Genomic DNA, 18,042 nt, shown 5'->3' with positions numbered 1-18,042 from the left:
CCAAAGTTAATGACTAGCGTTTCATATAGTAACATGTCTAACCCCATGATTAAAGAATTTGCTGGCTTTTTCTCAGACGATGCACTGAGCTCAATAGCTTCTCTGTGTTATTTATGTTGTGTTCTGAGCAGAGGAGTTGGTGTGTGATCTCTGATTGTTATTGAATTATTTGGCCTTGTGCTGTGCATGCAATTAATAAATGCACTTAAAGTGCATGTAAAGGCAAAAAATGAAATCCCATTTTTACTTTCTTTAATGAAAAATAAACTTTCTTTCAATATTCTTTAATTAAAAAATGTGTACTCTTTTTATAAGAAACCTGACTGTTTGCAGTGAAATTCTCCCTTTGTTTACTGCTGTGGATAGGAATTGTCAGACGGTCCCTAACTGCTGACCAGGGAAACAATCATACTTATGAACTGCAGGGGGAACCCACGCCTTACTTCCCAGCCATGCAGAACTCAAGCAGCTTTGTTTATGACGATCCCTAAGCCCAGCCCAGAACACACTGAGCATGTGCACAGTCTTAGTCTTACAAAGATGTTTAACAAAGTTACAAGATGGTGACCCCCAGTAGCCAACTTTGATAGCATAAATGATGTGTTTGATTAGGCTTGTGGTGCAGTAAGTTCATGTTTATATTTAGTATACAAAATACAGCATTTCTAGCATTATTCTATTTTAGACTTTACATGCCCTTTAAAAAAGATGAAGGAAGCTGAAGGGGGGTAAAATACAGATATCCATGATGCTATTCATTGATACATAAATCAAATGATAATTTTAATTAACATCTATCCTTACTCTGCATCAGAAAAGCATGCTGCTCAATACAGTGGGTTAATCTATTTTAATCCAGGGTGCAGTAGAAGATTGAATGGGTAGCAGCAACTGTGACTTAAACGTAATTTTTGTTTTTACTGTGAGTTAGCATATGTATGAAAACGTACAATTGTGTTAATCAAAATTACATAAATATGTGCTGAGATAAATGCGGCAAATTTGCAAATCACATTTTTCAATGCATTTTCAAACAAGTTGATAGATCATGAACGGCAAAAAAATTACAGGGGGGAAATATGAGATTTTCAACTTGTTGCTTAATGGGATACTGTCATGGGAAAAATGTTTTTTTTCAAAACGCATCAGTTAATAGTGCTGCTCCAGCAGAATTCTGCACTGAAATCCATTTCTCAAAAGAGCAAACAGATTTTTTTATATTTAATTTTGAAATCTGACATGGGGCTGGACATATTGTCAGTCTTCCAGATGCCCCCAGTCATGTGACTTGTGCTCTGATAAACTTCAGTCACTCTGCTGTATTGCAAGTTGGAATGATATTACCCCCTCCCCCCCCCCCCCCAGCAGCCTAACAACAGAACATTGGGAAGGTATTTGGATAGTAGCTTCCTAACACAAGATAGCAGCTGCCTGGTAGATCTAAAGAACAGCACTCAATAGTAAAATCCCAGTCCCACTGCAACACATTCAGTTACATTGAGTAGGAGAAACAACAGCCTGCCAGAAAGCAGTTCCAACCTAAAGTGCTGGCTCTTTCTGAAAGCACATGACCAGGCAAAATGACCTGAGATGGCTGCCTACACAGCAATATTACAACTTAAAACAATACACTTGCTGGTTCAGGAATGAAATTTTATATTGTAGAGTGAATTATTTGCAATGTAAACAGTGTAATGTTGAAATATAAACTACATAATAAAAATCATGACAGAATCCCTTTAAGATTAGTGATGGGCAGGCATTCATGAAATGCATTGAAGTCAATGGCATTTTTTTGCATGTCAATTTTTCAATTATTTTATCCATTATAATCTATGGCCATTATATTCTTGGCAAAACAAGGCAAAATATTTCACTCACCCCTACTTAAGATACACCTCCCACTGACTTCTTGTCAAGTTTTGTGCGGTGTAATTTAGAGGTTTTTTTAAAAAAAGTTTCAGGTTTTAGTAAATTGCGCTGAATCACAGAAAAAACAGCAAACTGTGGCTATTTTGCAGTTTTGTGCAAACTGATGGTTGTGATTCTGCTACAGTATGTTGGGTTTCCCCTCTGACATTTCAAGCTGTTAAAGGACAAGGAAAGTGTAAATGCAAATTTAGCTTTACACGCTTTCATACTGCTTTTTATTCACATAAGTTTCCATCCATTCATCAGTTTCAACCCCTCTTTGATTAAAGGGATTGTTCTCCTTTTTTCAGTTCAGTTGGTTTCAGATAGATCACCAAAAATAAAGACTTTTTCCAATTACTTTCTATTTGTGACTGTTTTTCTAATATTGTAAAGTTTCATTTTTCACCTTCTAAAGGAGCTCGGGGGGTGGGGGGTGTCAACAAATAACTGCACTAAATGGATATGTTTAGTTGATACATTTCTTATCTTTGTCCCTGCTGAGCAGAATCCCTGAGTTTCATTAAAGGCAGCTGTTAGAATTGATGCAATAGTTGCTAATATCCCACAGATACTGCTGAGAAATGTATTTTTAGTTTTGCTAGCGTTAATTCGTCAGCGCGAGCATTTCATAGCGGAACTTCGTTAGTTCACTTAGGTCAAGTTGAATTGGGTGGTACATATAGGTCGTATATACTGTATGTCTTTATTAGAGATGTTGGTGCAAATGCTTGAAGTGGTCACTTATTAAAAGTGTTCAAGGAAGCAACATAAAGGCAAAAGTGATCCTCTAATGCAAATTGTCCTCTACGCCTGTACGGACATTGGAGATGTCCCTGCGGATGGGATTTCTGACGGATTTTTGCTAGCAACAGCCACTTCGCCCTTTAGTAATTCTGCCCCACTGAGTGATGCAGATATAACACATCCTTTAAGTCAGCAGTTAATAGATAAGCCAGTAGATGTTTGCTCATTCCTCTTTACAAAATTATTCCAGATCTGTCACGTGTAATGGGGATCGTGAATGAACAACTCGGGGCATTGACAACAGCTGCAGACTTTGATCTCAGTACACATGCCAACATTGTCAGTTTAAACTGGGATGTGTTTTGAGCAATCCAAAATCTACCATATCTTACCAGTTTCTTGACAGTTTTTCACCCTTGTGACTGTCACTTGGAGGAGATGTTGTTGCAGTTAAATTTATATACTGCAAAGGAACATCATGTTATAGCTCTAAAGGTGTTTTGATGCTGTTGGAATTATTGAATCTTGGTAACCTTTAGTACGTTGTACTATACATGTATTGATAACTTTGGGGTAAGCTACACAAGTATCAGCATTGAACTAGTCTGTCGTCCAGTCAAACTGGCAAATGTCTTTAAATAACAAAAATAAATAAATACAAGAATAAGCAACCATATAAACATATAGACAATTATGAGCTAGATTTCAACTCTCTGAAGTCTATGGGAAAATATGGAACTGAAAGGAAATCTGGAACCTGGCCCTATGTTTGTTTTTGAATGCCAATGTTCTCAACTTTTTTCCAGCATAACAGAATCAGATTTACATTGAAAGTTCAGATAAGAAAATTTTATTTAATGATTTATCATATGAAAATGCTATTGAAATTTATGGGGGAGATCAGAGCACTCAACTCATAATTAGAGCAGCAAGGGGAGCGCAGCTGCAAAATGTTTCAACCCTGAAATAACGTCACTGTGCATGCGCAGAACCATTTCTGCAGCTGCTCATTTCACGCCATGCATGCGCACATTGCTCCACTGACATCACTGAAAGTTTCTGCACACAGTGGATTTTGCAAAACACCATATCAAATCACATGATTGCTTAATAGTGGCAGGACAATTGGGTAACTCCCTGAAAAACCAGCAGGGTTGACCAGGGTTGTACTTGGACTTCTGCCAGTCCGCACGCACTATGTTTTTGCGGCAGGAAGAACAAGTGCAGGTTGTGGATCTGGGCCGGTGGGGCAAACAAGAGCCAGGGGCCCACCAGGTTTTTTTCCGTTGTCCCGCCGGGCCAGTCCAACCCTGGGGTTGACAGGTTTTTCCCATAGACTTAGACAGTAGAGTTTTCATCTGATATACATTGTATGCATGATAGGTTAAATAACAAAATTTAATAGAAGATAATTTTTTTCTCATTGAATTGCATGACTAGAATAATTGAATAATGAGATGTCTTTCACCCTCTCTAATTCTCTCTCTATAGCTAACTACTTGCTGCGAACACACTGAGCATGTCCATTCATTTATAGCTGGTAAAATAATTCATAGCTGCACTTAATGAATAATTATGTATGCAACAGACTAGAGGGTCCTGTCAATGAGATAACACTGTTTTGGTAGAATGTTTTTTTCATATGCTATATTTATAAAATGATATGAATGGAATACTTAGTTTAGTGCACACCCTGTAATGAATAAGTAGACTCCCTATAGCTTGTGTACATGACATCATCAAATGATAATAATTATTTCCTGACAGGAAAGAGGCCAAACCTCCAGCAATAACTACCTATGACTTACACACTCTTATAATGCTTTATCTTATTATAAAACAGGAACAAAAGAGCATCATCATGTAAACAAGTAAAACATTTTTAAAAATTATTTCAGATGATGATGGCACAAATCTCCATGAAAAGCCAACATTCTAGTGGAATTTTATATATTCCAGATATCTTCTGATCTCATCAGTTTGGGGTTCTTTTATTTATATTGTTAGTTATTGTAATAGATATACTGTAGTTATATATACATATTCGTCTGGGTGGCACACTGTGTCGTATCAAATACCCGGGTGCACGGTAAAAAATTCATACACTGTTCAAATGACCAGCAACTCCAGGGGTTTCATTGAAAAGTTTTGTATTTAAATAAGTGCAGTTACAGCCAACGTGACGTTTCGGTCCACTCAGGGACCTTTCTCTTGAGAAAGGTCCCTGAGTGGACCGAAACGTCACGTTGGCTGTAACTGCACTTATTTAAATACAAAACTTTTCAATGAAACCCCTGGAGTTGCTGGTCATTTGAACAGTATATATATATATATATATATATATATATATATATATATATATATATACAGGATTATAAGAAGCAGACGTGAAACATTTTAAATAATATTAAGTTCAAAAACAGATGCTGGGATTTATTCGTAAATAAATCTGGAACACACCTCTTCAGGCAATGTAACATTGCTAAGGAATCCAACCTGGTGACTGAAAACAATCTAATCTCTATATTATTATTATTGTTAGTAACTGCAAAGCTATCTGCTGTTCTTTGTAGTTACAGAAATATATACTTTTTCACCCACCAAAGACCATATTTTCAATTAAAGCATGGTGGAATATAAATAAAGCATAATAGTAATGATAATTGTAATATTTGTATAAATACAACAAAATCCAAATTCATGCAACTGTTTCCCTTAAATCTCATGCAGTAAACATTTCTAACTCATCTGGGGGTAGTGTACAGTGCGGGTGCAGATTGGACAGATTTATTGCATAACATTTATTGTGTGGTCAGCACAAACTAGGATGGTAACATGGCCAATCAAATGCTCTGCCTTATTTGTGTTTGGGCTTTAGTCACATAGATCTTTGACTCGATACAGGAGCTGTTCCACTATCAGAGATAATACTCTAGTTCACTCACTGCCGTTATGTGCACTAATGGGAGACTTTTCTGGGGTCCAAATAAAAGCAACAATTTGACAAAAAGGTTTCAATGCAAACAGTGGCCCTAAACACATATCAAACCATATTATCCGCTCGCATGCTGGAATATTATATCTGCAGAAAGGAACTTGCCCTGCTGCCAGCCATTGCGGGCGGGTTATACCTATACATTTTAACTTGAGTAACTATTTTTACATAATGTGTAGATCACAACTCTATGATACCTATAGAGTATGAAAGTGTTTATGTTACTCGTGTATAATATGCTTTGAAATAAAATAAGCATGTTTAATGTAATACATAATATACATAAATACACTTCTAATTTCCAAAAAAAAAGTGAAAAAGAAATGGAATAAGCTGTTTGTAGCTAAATGTTTATATAATTTTGTCTTTCAGACTGGAGCAGGATATTGGACAACTGGAGAGTGAAGAATCACTCATATCTGCTAAAGAGCAAATCCTCAGAGAAAAACTGAAAAAAACAGAAATATCTTTTGAAGACTTACAAAAGGTAATCTTGGCATAGTGGGTTACAATCATGGCAAATTTGAGTCAAACCCCATAGTATTGGAAAATACAAAGCAGAGACAACCAGCTCTAAGCAAACTAAAAATATGTGTTTTTTAAGTGCATTCTATTGCCATTGACCCATAAATTACAAAATGTAAAGGAACGTTCTTGAGTTCATTTACAAAGTTACATACATAGTTAGACTGGGTTGAAAAAAGACCAAAGTCCATCAAGTTCAACCCCTCCTAATGAAACCCAGCATCCACACATAAACAGACTGACACTGACCCCTCCATACACTCACATACACAATATATACCCATATCTATACTAACTATAGATTTTAGTATTGCAATAGCCTTGGAAATAATCCAAGCCACTCAAATGCATTAACAGAATCGGCCACAACCTCATTCCACAACCTCACTGCCCTCACTGTGAAGAACCACCTACGCTACTTCAAATTAAAGTTCTTTTCCTCTAGTCTGAAGGGATGGCCTCTGGTGAGGTGATCCTTTTTATGGGTAAAAAGTTCCCTTGCTATTTGTCTATAATCTCCTCTCATATACTTGTAAAATGTTATCAGCGCCGGATTTCTTCTCCGGCCGCCCCTAGGCCGCGCGGTCCGACCAGGCGGCCGCGCGGTCCTAGCGCCCGCCTTCCCAGCGCGCCGGCGAAAAAACGCCGGCGGTGAACGTCCCAATAATGCGGCTGGGTCGGCATGCCGGCCCTATTTTTTGCCGCCCTAGGCCCGGGCCTATGCGGCCTTGCCGCAAATCCGAGCCTGAATGTTTTCATGTCCCCTCGAAAAAACCTTGAGTTTATGCCCTTTTTTATGCAATACTTTACTTTATTTGCTTTAGTGGCCACAGAATGACACTGCCCAGAATTAGACATCTTATCTACAAAAAACCCTAGATCCTTCTCAGTTAAGAAGTTATACATGTAGGGGCACGTTTACTAAGCTCGAGTGAAGGATTCGAAGTAAAAAAACTTTGAATTTTGAAGGTTTTTTTTTGGGTACTTCGACCATCGAATAGGCTACTACAACCTTCAACTACGACTTTGATTTGAACGAACTATTCGACCATTCGATAGTCGAAGTACTGTCTCTTTAAAAAAAACTTAGACTACATACTTCGGTAGTTTAAACCTACCGAGGTACAATGTTAGCCTATGGGGACCTTCCTCATTACTTTTCTAAGGTTTTTTTGATCAAAGGAAAATCCTTCGATCGATCGATTAAAAGCCTTCGAATCGTTCGAACGATTTTTCCTTTGATTGTTCGGATTGCGGTAAATCCTACGATTTTACCTCGAGGGTCGAATTCGAGGGTTTATTAACCCTCGATATTCGACCCTTAGTAAATGTGCCCCGTAGTGTATAACATGAATTTACATTATTTTTGCCAAAGTGCATAACCTTGCATTTATCAAAATCAAACCTCACTCATGCTGCCCAGTTTTCCAATTGAGTCAAATCATTCTGCAAAGTGGCAGCATCCTACATGGAATCTATAGTTCTGCACAAGTTTGTATCATCAGCAAAAATAGAAACAGTACTTTCACTGTCCACCTCCAGGTCATTAATAAACAAATTGAAAAGCAAAGGACCAAGTACAGAGCCCTGCGATACTTCGCTAACATCACTGATCCAATTAGAAAATGTTCCATTTACTCTTGTAATTTATCTTTAGCTAATTTTCTATCCAGGTATAAATACTATGTTCCAACATTCCTTAATTTAACCAGTAACCTTCTGGCTCTGTATCAAATGCTTTAGCAAAGTCTAAGTAGATCCCATCCACTGCCTTCCCAGAATCAAAGTCCCTGCTCACTTTCTCATAAAAGCAAATTAAACTAGTCTGGCAAGATCTATTACACATAAAAACCATGCTGGCACAAAATCATAGTATTATGATTTGCGATGATGTCCAGTATATTACTTAATACCCCTTTGAAAAGCTTTCCTACCACTGATATCAGACTAACTGGCCTATAGTTTTGAGGCTAAGAACGGGATCCCTTTTTTGAATAGCAGCACCACATTAGCAATTCGCTAGGCTCTCGGCACTATGCCAGACCTCAATTTACTACTAATCATATATCCAAAGCTGATTTTGTTATGTTTGACTTGAAGATATTCATACATATAGCATAAAAATAGTAATACCTATTTTGTTTCTTTTTGCAGAGTTTGTCAAACCAGGAGAGAGGTATGAATTTAATATTACTACAGGTATGGGACCTGTTATCCAGAATGCTTGGGACCAGGGTTTTTCGAGATAATGGATCTTTCCATAATTTGTATCTTCATACATTAAGTTTACTAGAAAATCATGTAAACATTAATAAACCCAATAGGCAGGTTCTGCTTCCAATAAGGATTAATTCTATCTTAGTTAGGATCAAGCACAAATTACTGGTTTATTATTGCAGAGAAAAAGAAAATAATTTTCAAAAACTTGGAATATTTGGATAAAATGGAGTCGATGGGAAATGCCTTTCCATAATTCGGAGCATTCTGGATAATGGCTTTCATGCTATAAGACATAATATACTCTTGGTAGCAAAAAATGGAAAGCTTCTTCTATATGTTTCAAACAACAATAACCCCTGAGAATTTTTTTTATAACTGGAATAAAAACTCTGTCTGAATGTAGGGCCAAACATTCTGAAAATGGCATCTATGGGGCACTTATAGCATTTATTTTACAAATTACTCTCATCACGTAGGCAATACAAATATTACATGGCATCCGATTTACATTTTGGCTAAATGGATTGTTACTTGATAATCACAGCAGAGTAACCCTTTTACACAGGGAAAGATCAAGCTGTTGGATTGGCTGCCATCCTACAGGCAATGTTTTGAGTGCCACTAGCACTTGCAAACAGCCTAGGAGAGCAACCAGTGGAAGTAGAATAGCTGGCAGTACAGCCTTTGTGTTACTGAAGTTGAGAGTATCATACTTATGTTGGCCATTAGTTACATATTTGAGGGTATTTAGGAAAATGTATATCTGGTCCAACACAGATAATCCAGCAAACTCAGTGAAAAGGACACATTCTAGTTGATAACATAAATATATATCCATTTCCCCACAGACAAATGAAATTAAGATATAAAAGTTTCCCATAAAATTTAATATGCTTCCTTATTCATATTTTGTTTTCTAGAAAGTAGTAAATATTTCAAATGGAGGGTGAATGTTTCATTCAAGTAAACAAAAATATTGTGTCAACCAAATAAATTTGTATATTTTAGTGATTCCAGGTCCTTATAATTAAATAACGACCTGTGTGAAATATTTAAAATTCATGATAATGCAGCTTGAAGAGAATCTGGACTTGGTCCCTCCTACCTGAGCTGGTCTATTTAGCACCACTAACAAGGCAATGAATCTGCATCTTGCTGCCATCCAGTAACCGAGTAGAGAACTGTCATTCCCATTGTTTAGACTAAGTTGACATACTGCTGTTTAAGCACTGCTATGGCTTTCTGACTATACAATGCTGCTGCTAACCAAACACTATTTTCTGTTTTCTAAAACTAGATGGTGTGAACTATATCTACTCTCAAATCCCTGACCTCACAACTTTCAATTTGCAAAAGACAGAAACATCACTTTCTGGTAACGGAACGACAAGGGTAGCTGGTAAGTATACTGTATTAGGCTAGAGTAAAGTTGCATTCTGTGATTAAGTTGGAGTTGCTAATTTTATTAAACAATGTTATCATATTTAGCTTTCGGTAGATGCAACAGCATATTCTAGTTTGCATTCAAAATAAAGAAAGTTTGCTTCCTGGATCTCTGTTGTAGAAAAAAAGAAAAAATGTTGTTTTAGCAGATTTCATTTCTAAATTTGCTTTTGTTGTTGCAGCTGGTAAAGTTACTGACCTCTTTCAAAACAACTTCTACTAAACTATATACCCAAACCAAAAACATGTAGTAATCACAGATGGTTTTCTGATCGATACACAAAAATGAACTTATATACTATATCCTATTTGTGTGAGAAATGTTATGGTTACTTATCTAAGTATCTTTATCAGGCTAGTTAAAAACACTGCTACCCAAAAATTACTGCCTGCCCAAGAACCAGCTGTTTGCAGTGGTTTACCACCACGTCCCTCTCCTCTATCAGCATTGCTTACAATTATTTTTAATTTCATCAAAATAACCTTCCAAATCATTTGTTAGCCTCTCAGACCTTCATTTTACAAACTAGAAGTATACTGCATAATGTAGGTTTTTGTGTATTTTGACAAGCAGAAGACATAAATTATGTTGCCTTAAAATCAGGACGTCATGTGAAACTTAAAGAATGCCGTTTTTATTTTTATCAGATCTTTTCCACAGATAGAGAATCCTTCAATAATTCCAAGGTCCCCTGTGATCTAATTCACTTCCTTTTTTATATTTTTGGCAAATGCTTTTGTTAAAATACTTATCAAAGCTGCCATTTTAAAACAGCTTATTTCCTAAACAAGCAGAGGACATTTCTTGTTATCTTATGTGAGTAGGATGCTCAAATGATTCATAATTTTAAAGCAAATAGTCAGATGAGAACAAGTGATGTCAGTTAAGTGGCCTTATAAACTTGATTCTGGCATTGCACGAGGAACTCACATAACTAGTTACTGTATATCTGATGTACAGTGCAAAGTTATACATACTTCATTCATTGAATTGTTGCCACTTTTCATAATGTAGAGTGGGAGGAGAGGCACTCAGTCAACTTATGGCAGTCAGAGCCCTGATTCTTATAACACAAACTAACTTTGCTAAGACAAGAAGAAGACAGCTCCATTCAAGGGATCATATTAGAATGCTTTGAAACAACCTCTGTACAAGCCGATTACAAACAGGGAAGAATCAAGGTATTGACAAATTATTTCACTTACTTGTTGCAAATATAAACTTCTTCATTCACTCAAGTTTTTGTCACTGATTTAATTGTATAAATAATACATTCCATTCACTGTATGACGAATGTGTACCTAATAATTATACGTCATGAATTGTAGTATACAGCACTTAATGCTACCAGTTTACCTCTATATCAGAGAAATCTATTTACTAGCATCCCTTGACACATTTCATATGTATGGAATGTTCTCTGCTATCCAGCTCTAGAAAAGTTAACCCCTTTAAATACTTGTGCTGCTGCACAGGCACGTGTATTGAGTCAGGCAGATTTTTCCCAGTATTTGCCTTGTAATTCTCAAGGTAAGACATGCGTGTGGCTTCAGGACAGTGCCAGAATTTATAATAATAGCATCCTGGGGCTTATTTTTCACATAAACTCTGCAGCCCGAAAAGCACAATATCAGTTATAACACAAAAGAGCTCTGTATCTGTGGAAAAAGAAAACAAGGGCACTTGCCCTGAATCCTAGACTTTGGGCACAGCAAAGAAGCATTGCTCACAGACAGAAATAAAGATATTCCATAAGCTATAGGAGCGGTAACTGTGGTGTGGTCACTGTGTATCTAAGGAACTTGCTGTTTTATGCTGTGTATAGTTGGGCATCCAATTGCACAGCTCTTCTATTCACTCTGTCCTGACACTTGGCACAGTTGGTACTGCAATGATATTAAGTATTGCTTATTTTCTTTTTTACATGATAGGGTATCATAAGTATCACTCATTTCATCCCCTTGTTTGTAGTTGCTAATGGCTCTGATATAATTTCAACTTCTGCAGACTAAGTTACATATTTTCCGGTACCACATTTGCCCACAGCACTTCATTTTGGATATTTATATAACCCTAATTTGGTTACTGTCTCTTTAAATAGCAATTAACTCTTGGCAATTCAGGGGCCCTGAGTCCTTTTTGCATATGAAAAGTGATGGGAACTGAGATTTACAGTGCAGTGCCTCCACCTAGGGAACACTGAGGAGCACACCTCAGGGGACTTTTACTAGGAAAAATAAAACACACACAGTTTGCAAGAAAACAAATATAAACTTTATGTAAAACTGTATTCAGTAACTGTAAATGCAAATGACACAATATAGCTTTAACTCTGCGGAACCTGTGTGGACTATCAACACCTGACACAGTCTCTCAATGCCACAGTCCCACATCGGATGGATAAATGCAAAATCACTCCGGTCAGATCAATGTCCCTTCCCCAAGAGCTCTTATGTCCCCAGTTAGCGCTACCTGCCCCAAGATACCTTTCCCTTTGAAAGTAGTAGCTGCTCCTACGTGGCAGGTACAGGAGCAAGACCTGTGGGAAACACACAGTAGCCAGTAGGCAGGAGATAGAAACTGTCTCTCCCTAATGCTCAAATACTTTCTCCAGCAGAGCAAAACGCAGCCTTTCCTTCTCCTTTTTCCTTGAACACCTTTTAAGTAGCCGTCTTACTCTACACAAATCTGATTCTCTGTAGATGCTGCAGCAGGGATTCCCCTTCTAAGCTCTGTGGGAAACCCTGTACATTTGGCTCAGGCACTCCCTCTCCCTCTCTCCCAAGGATGCACTGATGGCTCTCCAGGCTGTAGCTGGGCTGGATGATGTCACAATCAGAAAATATATTTATTCATGCTTGTTTGACTGTTAAATGGGATTACTTATATACCATAATCTTATACATGTGACCCTTCTCTTTAAATGAACATTACACTTATCCAATATAATTATGTATGCAATTGTAGTATTTCTTTATCATATTCATTACAGCTAGGTAAGAAGGCAGACGCAGAGACAAATTTATATTATAGGCACCCGGGGGCCTGTGCCTAGGGCGGCAGCTTTTGGTGGGTGGCCCTTTGGTGCCTATATAATTGAAAAATAAATTCAAAATAAAACATGGTTTTCATTGCCTTGATTTACTAAGCCAGGCTTGTACTTCTTATATTATAGCACATGTCATACACCAAAGGAATTTTTATGGATATAGTTTGATTGGGGGCTCCATAGATTTCTTTGTATGGCATCATCATTTTAATTTAATCTGGCCCTGAAAAACATGCTTTGAAATACACTCAGTCTCTTTAATTGCATTATACTGTCATTTGAACAAATCACTCATCAGACATGGTAGAAATAAGCAACAAAATTCATAAACATTGTCTGGCTTGTCTAAAACAAGTTAGATATCATAAAGATCCAATGGAGGGCCACATCCAGCCTTAGGCCTCCAGTCCTAGACAGTATTCCCTGTGTTATATTTCAGCAGTCAACATTATATTGCAGTTACTAATTTCAGACTTAATATTTGGTGAACTAGGAGATGTGAGTATGAATTGAAGCTTACAAAAATGAATAAAAATAAAGGCATGGGACCTGTTATCCAGAATGCTCAGGACCTGGGGTTTTCCAAATAAGGAATCTTTCCGTTATTTGGATCTTCATACCTTAAATCCACTAGAAAGTCATTTAAATAGTAAACAAACCCAGTAGCCTTTAGCAGTTTGCTTCCTCTGTTGCTAAATTATAGCAGGTATAACATGACAGATTTTTAGGTTCGCATTTGGTAAAACAACACAAACTTTTTATTTCAACTGGCTTCTTCTTCAGAGTAAAATCTTACTAGCACTTTAAATATTGCATTGAGCTTTATATACAGCTGTTTAAAGAGGTCTTGCAGATGATACATCACTGAATGAAGTTGTGAAATGCGTTAAAATTGACTGACTTGCTTTAAATTATTTGTAAGGATTTTTTGAATAGAAGAGATATAAGGGCATCAGTAATGCCTACATGTTATATGTACACATTTCTGTAATAAAGCCTGACATATGCATGCCTTACCTGCACAGCACAAGTATAGCACTGTAACTTGGGGCAGATTTACTAAAGGGTGAAGTGGCAAACGCTGGCGACAATTCGCCAATGTTACTGCCCACAGGGACTTTGCCAATTTACTAAGGAGCACATGCGTCACTTTGCTAGAGAAGGAGATAGACATTAGTGGTGATTCCCACTCTATCGCCAGGCACTTTTCATTCTGGTGAATGGAGGATACTCCGCAAATTCACTAAAATGCAAATTTTACTCAACATTACCTCTTTCGGCAGATTTGCCTTCGCCAGCTCAGACCAGGTGAAGTGCAATGGAGTGCATAGAACTTCCTCAATCTTCAGTTATTTACAATAATGTATTGTATTAGATGTAACATGTCCATTCAACTTTAATTAGCTAGAGCACAAGACGAATTGGCGCTAGGCAGAATTGAACACTAGCGCATCTTCGCTTTGATTTGCTCGCATTGCCAAAGTAACGCTAGTGAAAATTCACCAGCGTCCGTCGGCCAGGACAAAACTTTGCATTTTAGTAAATTAGCGTTGTCCCAGCGAATTTTCACCTAGCAAAGTGTTGCAATGGGCGCGAAGCCGTCGCTGGCGAATTTTCGCCGCTTAGTAAATTTACCCCCAATGTCTCACCAGTGTCTTTGCAAAATAAATGTGTAATAGCCCACATCTGATTTGTGTCAGTTTCTTCCACTATTTACATGGCTATTGATCACATACTTTGTTCTGCAAATGGCTTTAACAATTCCGAATCCTGTTTTGAAAGCTCTAATACAATATATTATATTTACGGTTAATATAATTAACTGTAATGGTTTAGTATGGTTGGTGTACATTTGTTACTGTCTGCTAATTAACAATTCACTTGCTTTTTATGTTATAACATGAACTTCCTCTCTTGTTTCTGTTCAAGCCTTATACGCCATGGAAATTAATGTGGAGAAAGACAGAAATACAGGAGAGACCAAGGTTGTCTCTGCATCAGCCCTTGACCCAGAGGGGGTTCATCAAAGAGGAGTAAAGGTCTATGATGATGGTAACAAAGTAGTTTATGAGGTTCACCAAGCCGGTGCTGTGGTAGAGAATGGCATACATAAATTGAGTGCAAGGGATGTAGATGAGCTTATCCAGAAAAGTGCACAATCAAACTTAATAGGAGGTCAAGAAAAAGAATGTTTGCCAGAGAGGACTGTTACAATTGAGGGAAATCCTAGTCATGTAATAGAGCAAATGCACTTTAAGGAAGCAAAATTAGAATTGGTACACAAACCAACCAAAGGAGTGCCTGTAAAACATGGACAGCATGCTAGAAGCAATGGAAATGCAGGTACGGGTGGAACAGTAGACCAACCTGTTACAATGATCTTCATGGGCTACCAAAATATTGAAGATGAAGATGAGACAAAAAAAGTGTTGGGCTATGATGACACCATCAAAGCAGAACTTGTACTCATTGATGAAGATGATGAGAAGTCTTTGAGGGAGAAGACAGTGACTGATGTGTCTACTATGGATGGAAATACAGCAGAACTGGTCTCTGGGAAACTGCTCACAGAGACCACAGAGCCCTCTTCACCAGAGGGCAAGGAAGAAAGCCTTGCTACTGAACCTATAGCAGGTACCGAAAAGAAAGCCCGCTGTGAATGCTGTGTTGTTATGTAATTATTTGTCTGTTTTAGGCCCATGGAGCACAGGCACTGCCAACTTTGTACAATACTGTTAACTGGAAGCAAACACCTACATTGCCTTGATGTTAGTTTACATTTGTTTTTGATGACAGTTTGTGACAAACATATTTTATGTACTTTTCCTATAGGAATATTTTTGAAGTAATGGGTGAATAGAAGACTAGTTAAGCCCTTAGATTTTTTGATGCCTTTACATATGTTTAAAAGAATTACCCTCTGTCCATTGGCAGGCAGGTCTGGGATTAAACTATTTCAGTTCACAAAACTTTACTTTCACATTATTTTTCTAAATGTCTCCTGGATTTAGATTTTTATATCTACATTGAAATCTGACACCCCATAATAACTGTACTATGCTAAGATTTAGTGAAAACCAAAAGAGTGAAGGTTCCTGAGCTCTGCTATAATGTGTAATCATACACAATTTGCCTTCTAGCATATTCTCTTTCATTAAAGGAGAACTAAGCCCTAAAAATGAATGTTGCTAAAAGTGCCATATTTTATATACTGAACTTATTGCACCAGCCTAAAGTTTCAGCTTGTCAATAGCAACAATGATCCAGGACTTCAAACTTGTCACAGGGGGGTCACCATCTTGGAAAGTGTCTGTGACACTCACATGCTCAGTGGGCTCTGAGCAGCTGTTGAGAAGCTAAACTTAGGGGTCGTTGCAAATTATCAAGCAGAAAATGAGGTTTGTTTGCAATATAAGCTGATGCTACAAGGCTGATTATTAAATTCTGATGCTATTTGCACTGTTTCTGTGCTGCCATGTAGTAATTATATGTATTAATTGCTAATCAGCCTTTTATTGTGACATTGATATTCTATGGGGGAAATTCACTAAAAGGTGAAGTGACTAACTTTAGCGAAATTCGCCAGCGTGACGTAATTTCGGGACTTCGCTGATTTACTAACGTGTGCAGGCGTAACTTCACTAGTGAAGGAGATAGACTCTAGCGCTACTTCGCACTCTTACGCCAGGCGAAGTTTCGCTATGGCGAAAGAGCGTTACTTCTCAAATCCACTAAGATGCACCTTTTACTCAACGTTACCTGTTCCGCCAGACTTGCCTTCGCCAGCTCAGACCAGGCGAAGTGCAATGGAATGTATTCTTCAATATTTAGTCCCAAAAAATGCTGGCATCTTTTACTTTTTCAGGGTGATAGGCTGCAAAAGTCCATAAAACTTATTTTGGGTACCCGGGCTCCCCCCTACATTTCCTAACATATGGCACATAAACTATACACTGGGATCATGTGGATATATAACAACTTTATTTTATTTTATTAAGGTTTCCCCGGGCTCGTGTAGTGTAAAGTATTTGCTGCAACATATACGTCCATTCAACTTTAACTTCCCGCCGTATGCAAATTAGCCAACGCTAGCACAACTTTGCTTTGCTTCGCGCAGTAATGCTAGCACAACTTCGCCAGAGTTCGGCGCTCTGGACGCAATTTAGGATTATAGTGAATTAGCATTGTCCTGGCGAATCTACGCCTGGCCAAGTGTTGCGATGTGAGCGAAGCCGGCGTTGGCGAATTTCTGCAGGTTAGTGAATTTGCCCCTATGTGTACTGTATATTTTGAGTTGGTCTCTAAGCTCAGTAACTGACAGCAGCACAGAGCATGTGCAGTGCATCAGCTAAAACAAGATGGTGAGCTACAGGAGCAGTTTTGGAGGCAAATAGACTGTGGTTGCCTTGGGCTGGTACAGAAGCCCAAAACAATGTAGAATATCTCTAGCTACTTCTTTAGTTAAGATTTAGTTCTCCTTTAAGAAAAAGCATGAAACTATTAAATTAACAAAAAATATTTATGCTTAGTTTTCAGTCATAATATATACACATATATATATATATATATATAGTTTGTGGGAATTTTGCCTGTGCAGTATAGTCCCCGGTGAAAGGTTTGGTAGTATTTTGGACTGGTTACATAAATAATTTTTTTAAAGTTTGTTATTGTTGGTTGAAGTTAATAGGAAAAATTCTGCCTTAAGTCTTCCAGTTCAGAGTGTTGTTTATTTATAGTCAGTCATATCACTTTGGAATGAGTAGAGAATGGAGGTGATCAGGACCAACCTATCTCCAGTAACAGCTGTGTCATCTAGTTCTGCTAAATATCAGTGGAATTGACCAAAGCAATTATTTAAACCCAATTTAGAAAAAACTTAACAAAAATCTTTCCTTGGGAATCATATTTATACTTTCAAGTCTAGATGTTTATATTGTCTTTCCCTTTGATAAATCTTATTCATAATTAACAAATAAAAGAACTAGAGTATTAGAGTGGTTACACCTTAATTAATTGGCTGTGCCCAACCTATTGCCTTAAAACTCTTGGGATATTATAACTGCCAATATATTGTCTCTCTCTGTCTCTTTCTCTCTCTCTCTCCACCTTGTTATCAACAGCTATGAAGTAGTCAAAACCAATCTTGATAGC

General features: G+C 37.5%; 1 protein-coding gene across 6 annotated transcripts in view; it reads left to right on the top strand.

Annotated features, from left to right (window-relative positions):
* Window positions 1-18,042, top strand: part of palm2akap2.S (PALM2 and AKAP2 fusion S homeolog) — a 172,241-nt gene that overhangs the window by 78,541 nt on the left and 75,658 nt on the right. For 3 of the 6 annotated variants that reach the window (XM_018239953.2, XM_018239954.2, XM_018239955.2), the window contains exons 4-7: window positions 6,026-6,140; window positions 8,333-8,354; window positions 9,696-9,797; window positions 14,821-15,525. In XM_018239953.2, the coding sequence (XP_018095442.1) occupies window positions 6,026-6,140; window positions 8,333-8,354; window positions 9,696-9,797; window positions 14,821-15,525 (944 nt within the window). Of the gene's footprint in view, window positions 1-6,025; window positions 6,141-8,332; window positions 8,355-9,695; window positions 9,798-14,820; window positions 16,113-18,042 lie in introns of those variants that run through there. The other 3 variants (XM_018239957.2, NM_001371543.1, NM_001371542.1) reach the window with 2 other exon arrangements.

The sequence above is a fragment of the Xenopus laevis genome, chromosome 1S (genome assembly GCF_017654675.1).
Source record: "Xenopus laevis strain J_2021 chromosome 1S, Xenopus_laevis_v10.1, whole genome shotgun sequence".
NCBI classification, from domain to species: Eukaryota; Metazoa; Chordata; class Amphibia; order Anura; family Pipidae; genus Xenopus; species Xenopus laevis.
The sequence above is the reverse complement of the archived record's forward strand: the minus strand, read 5'-3'. Positions and strand labels throughout refer to the sequence as shown.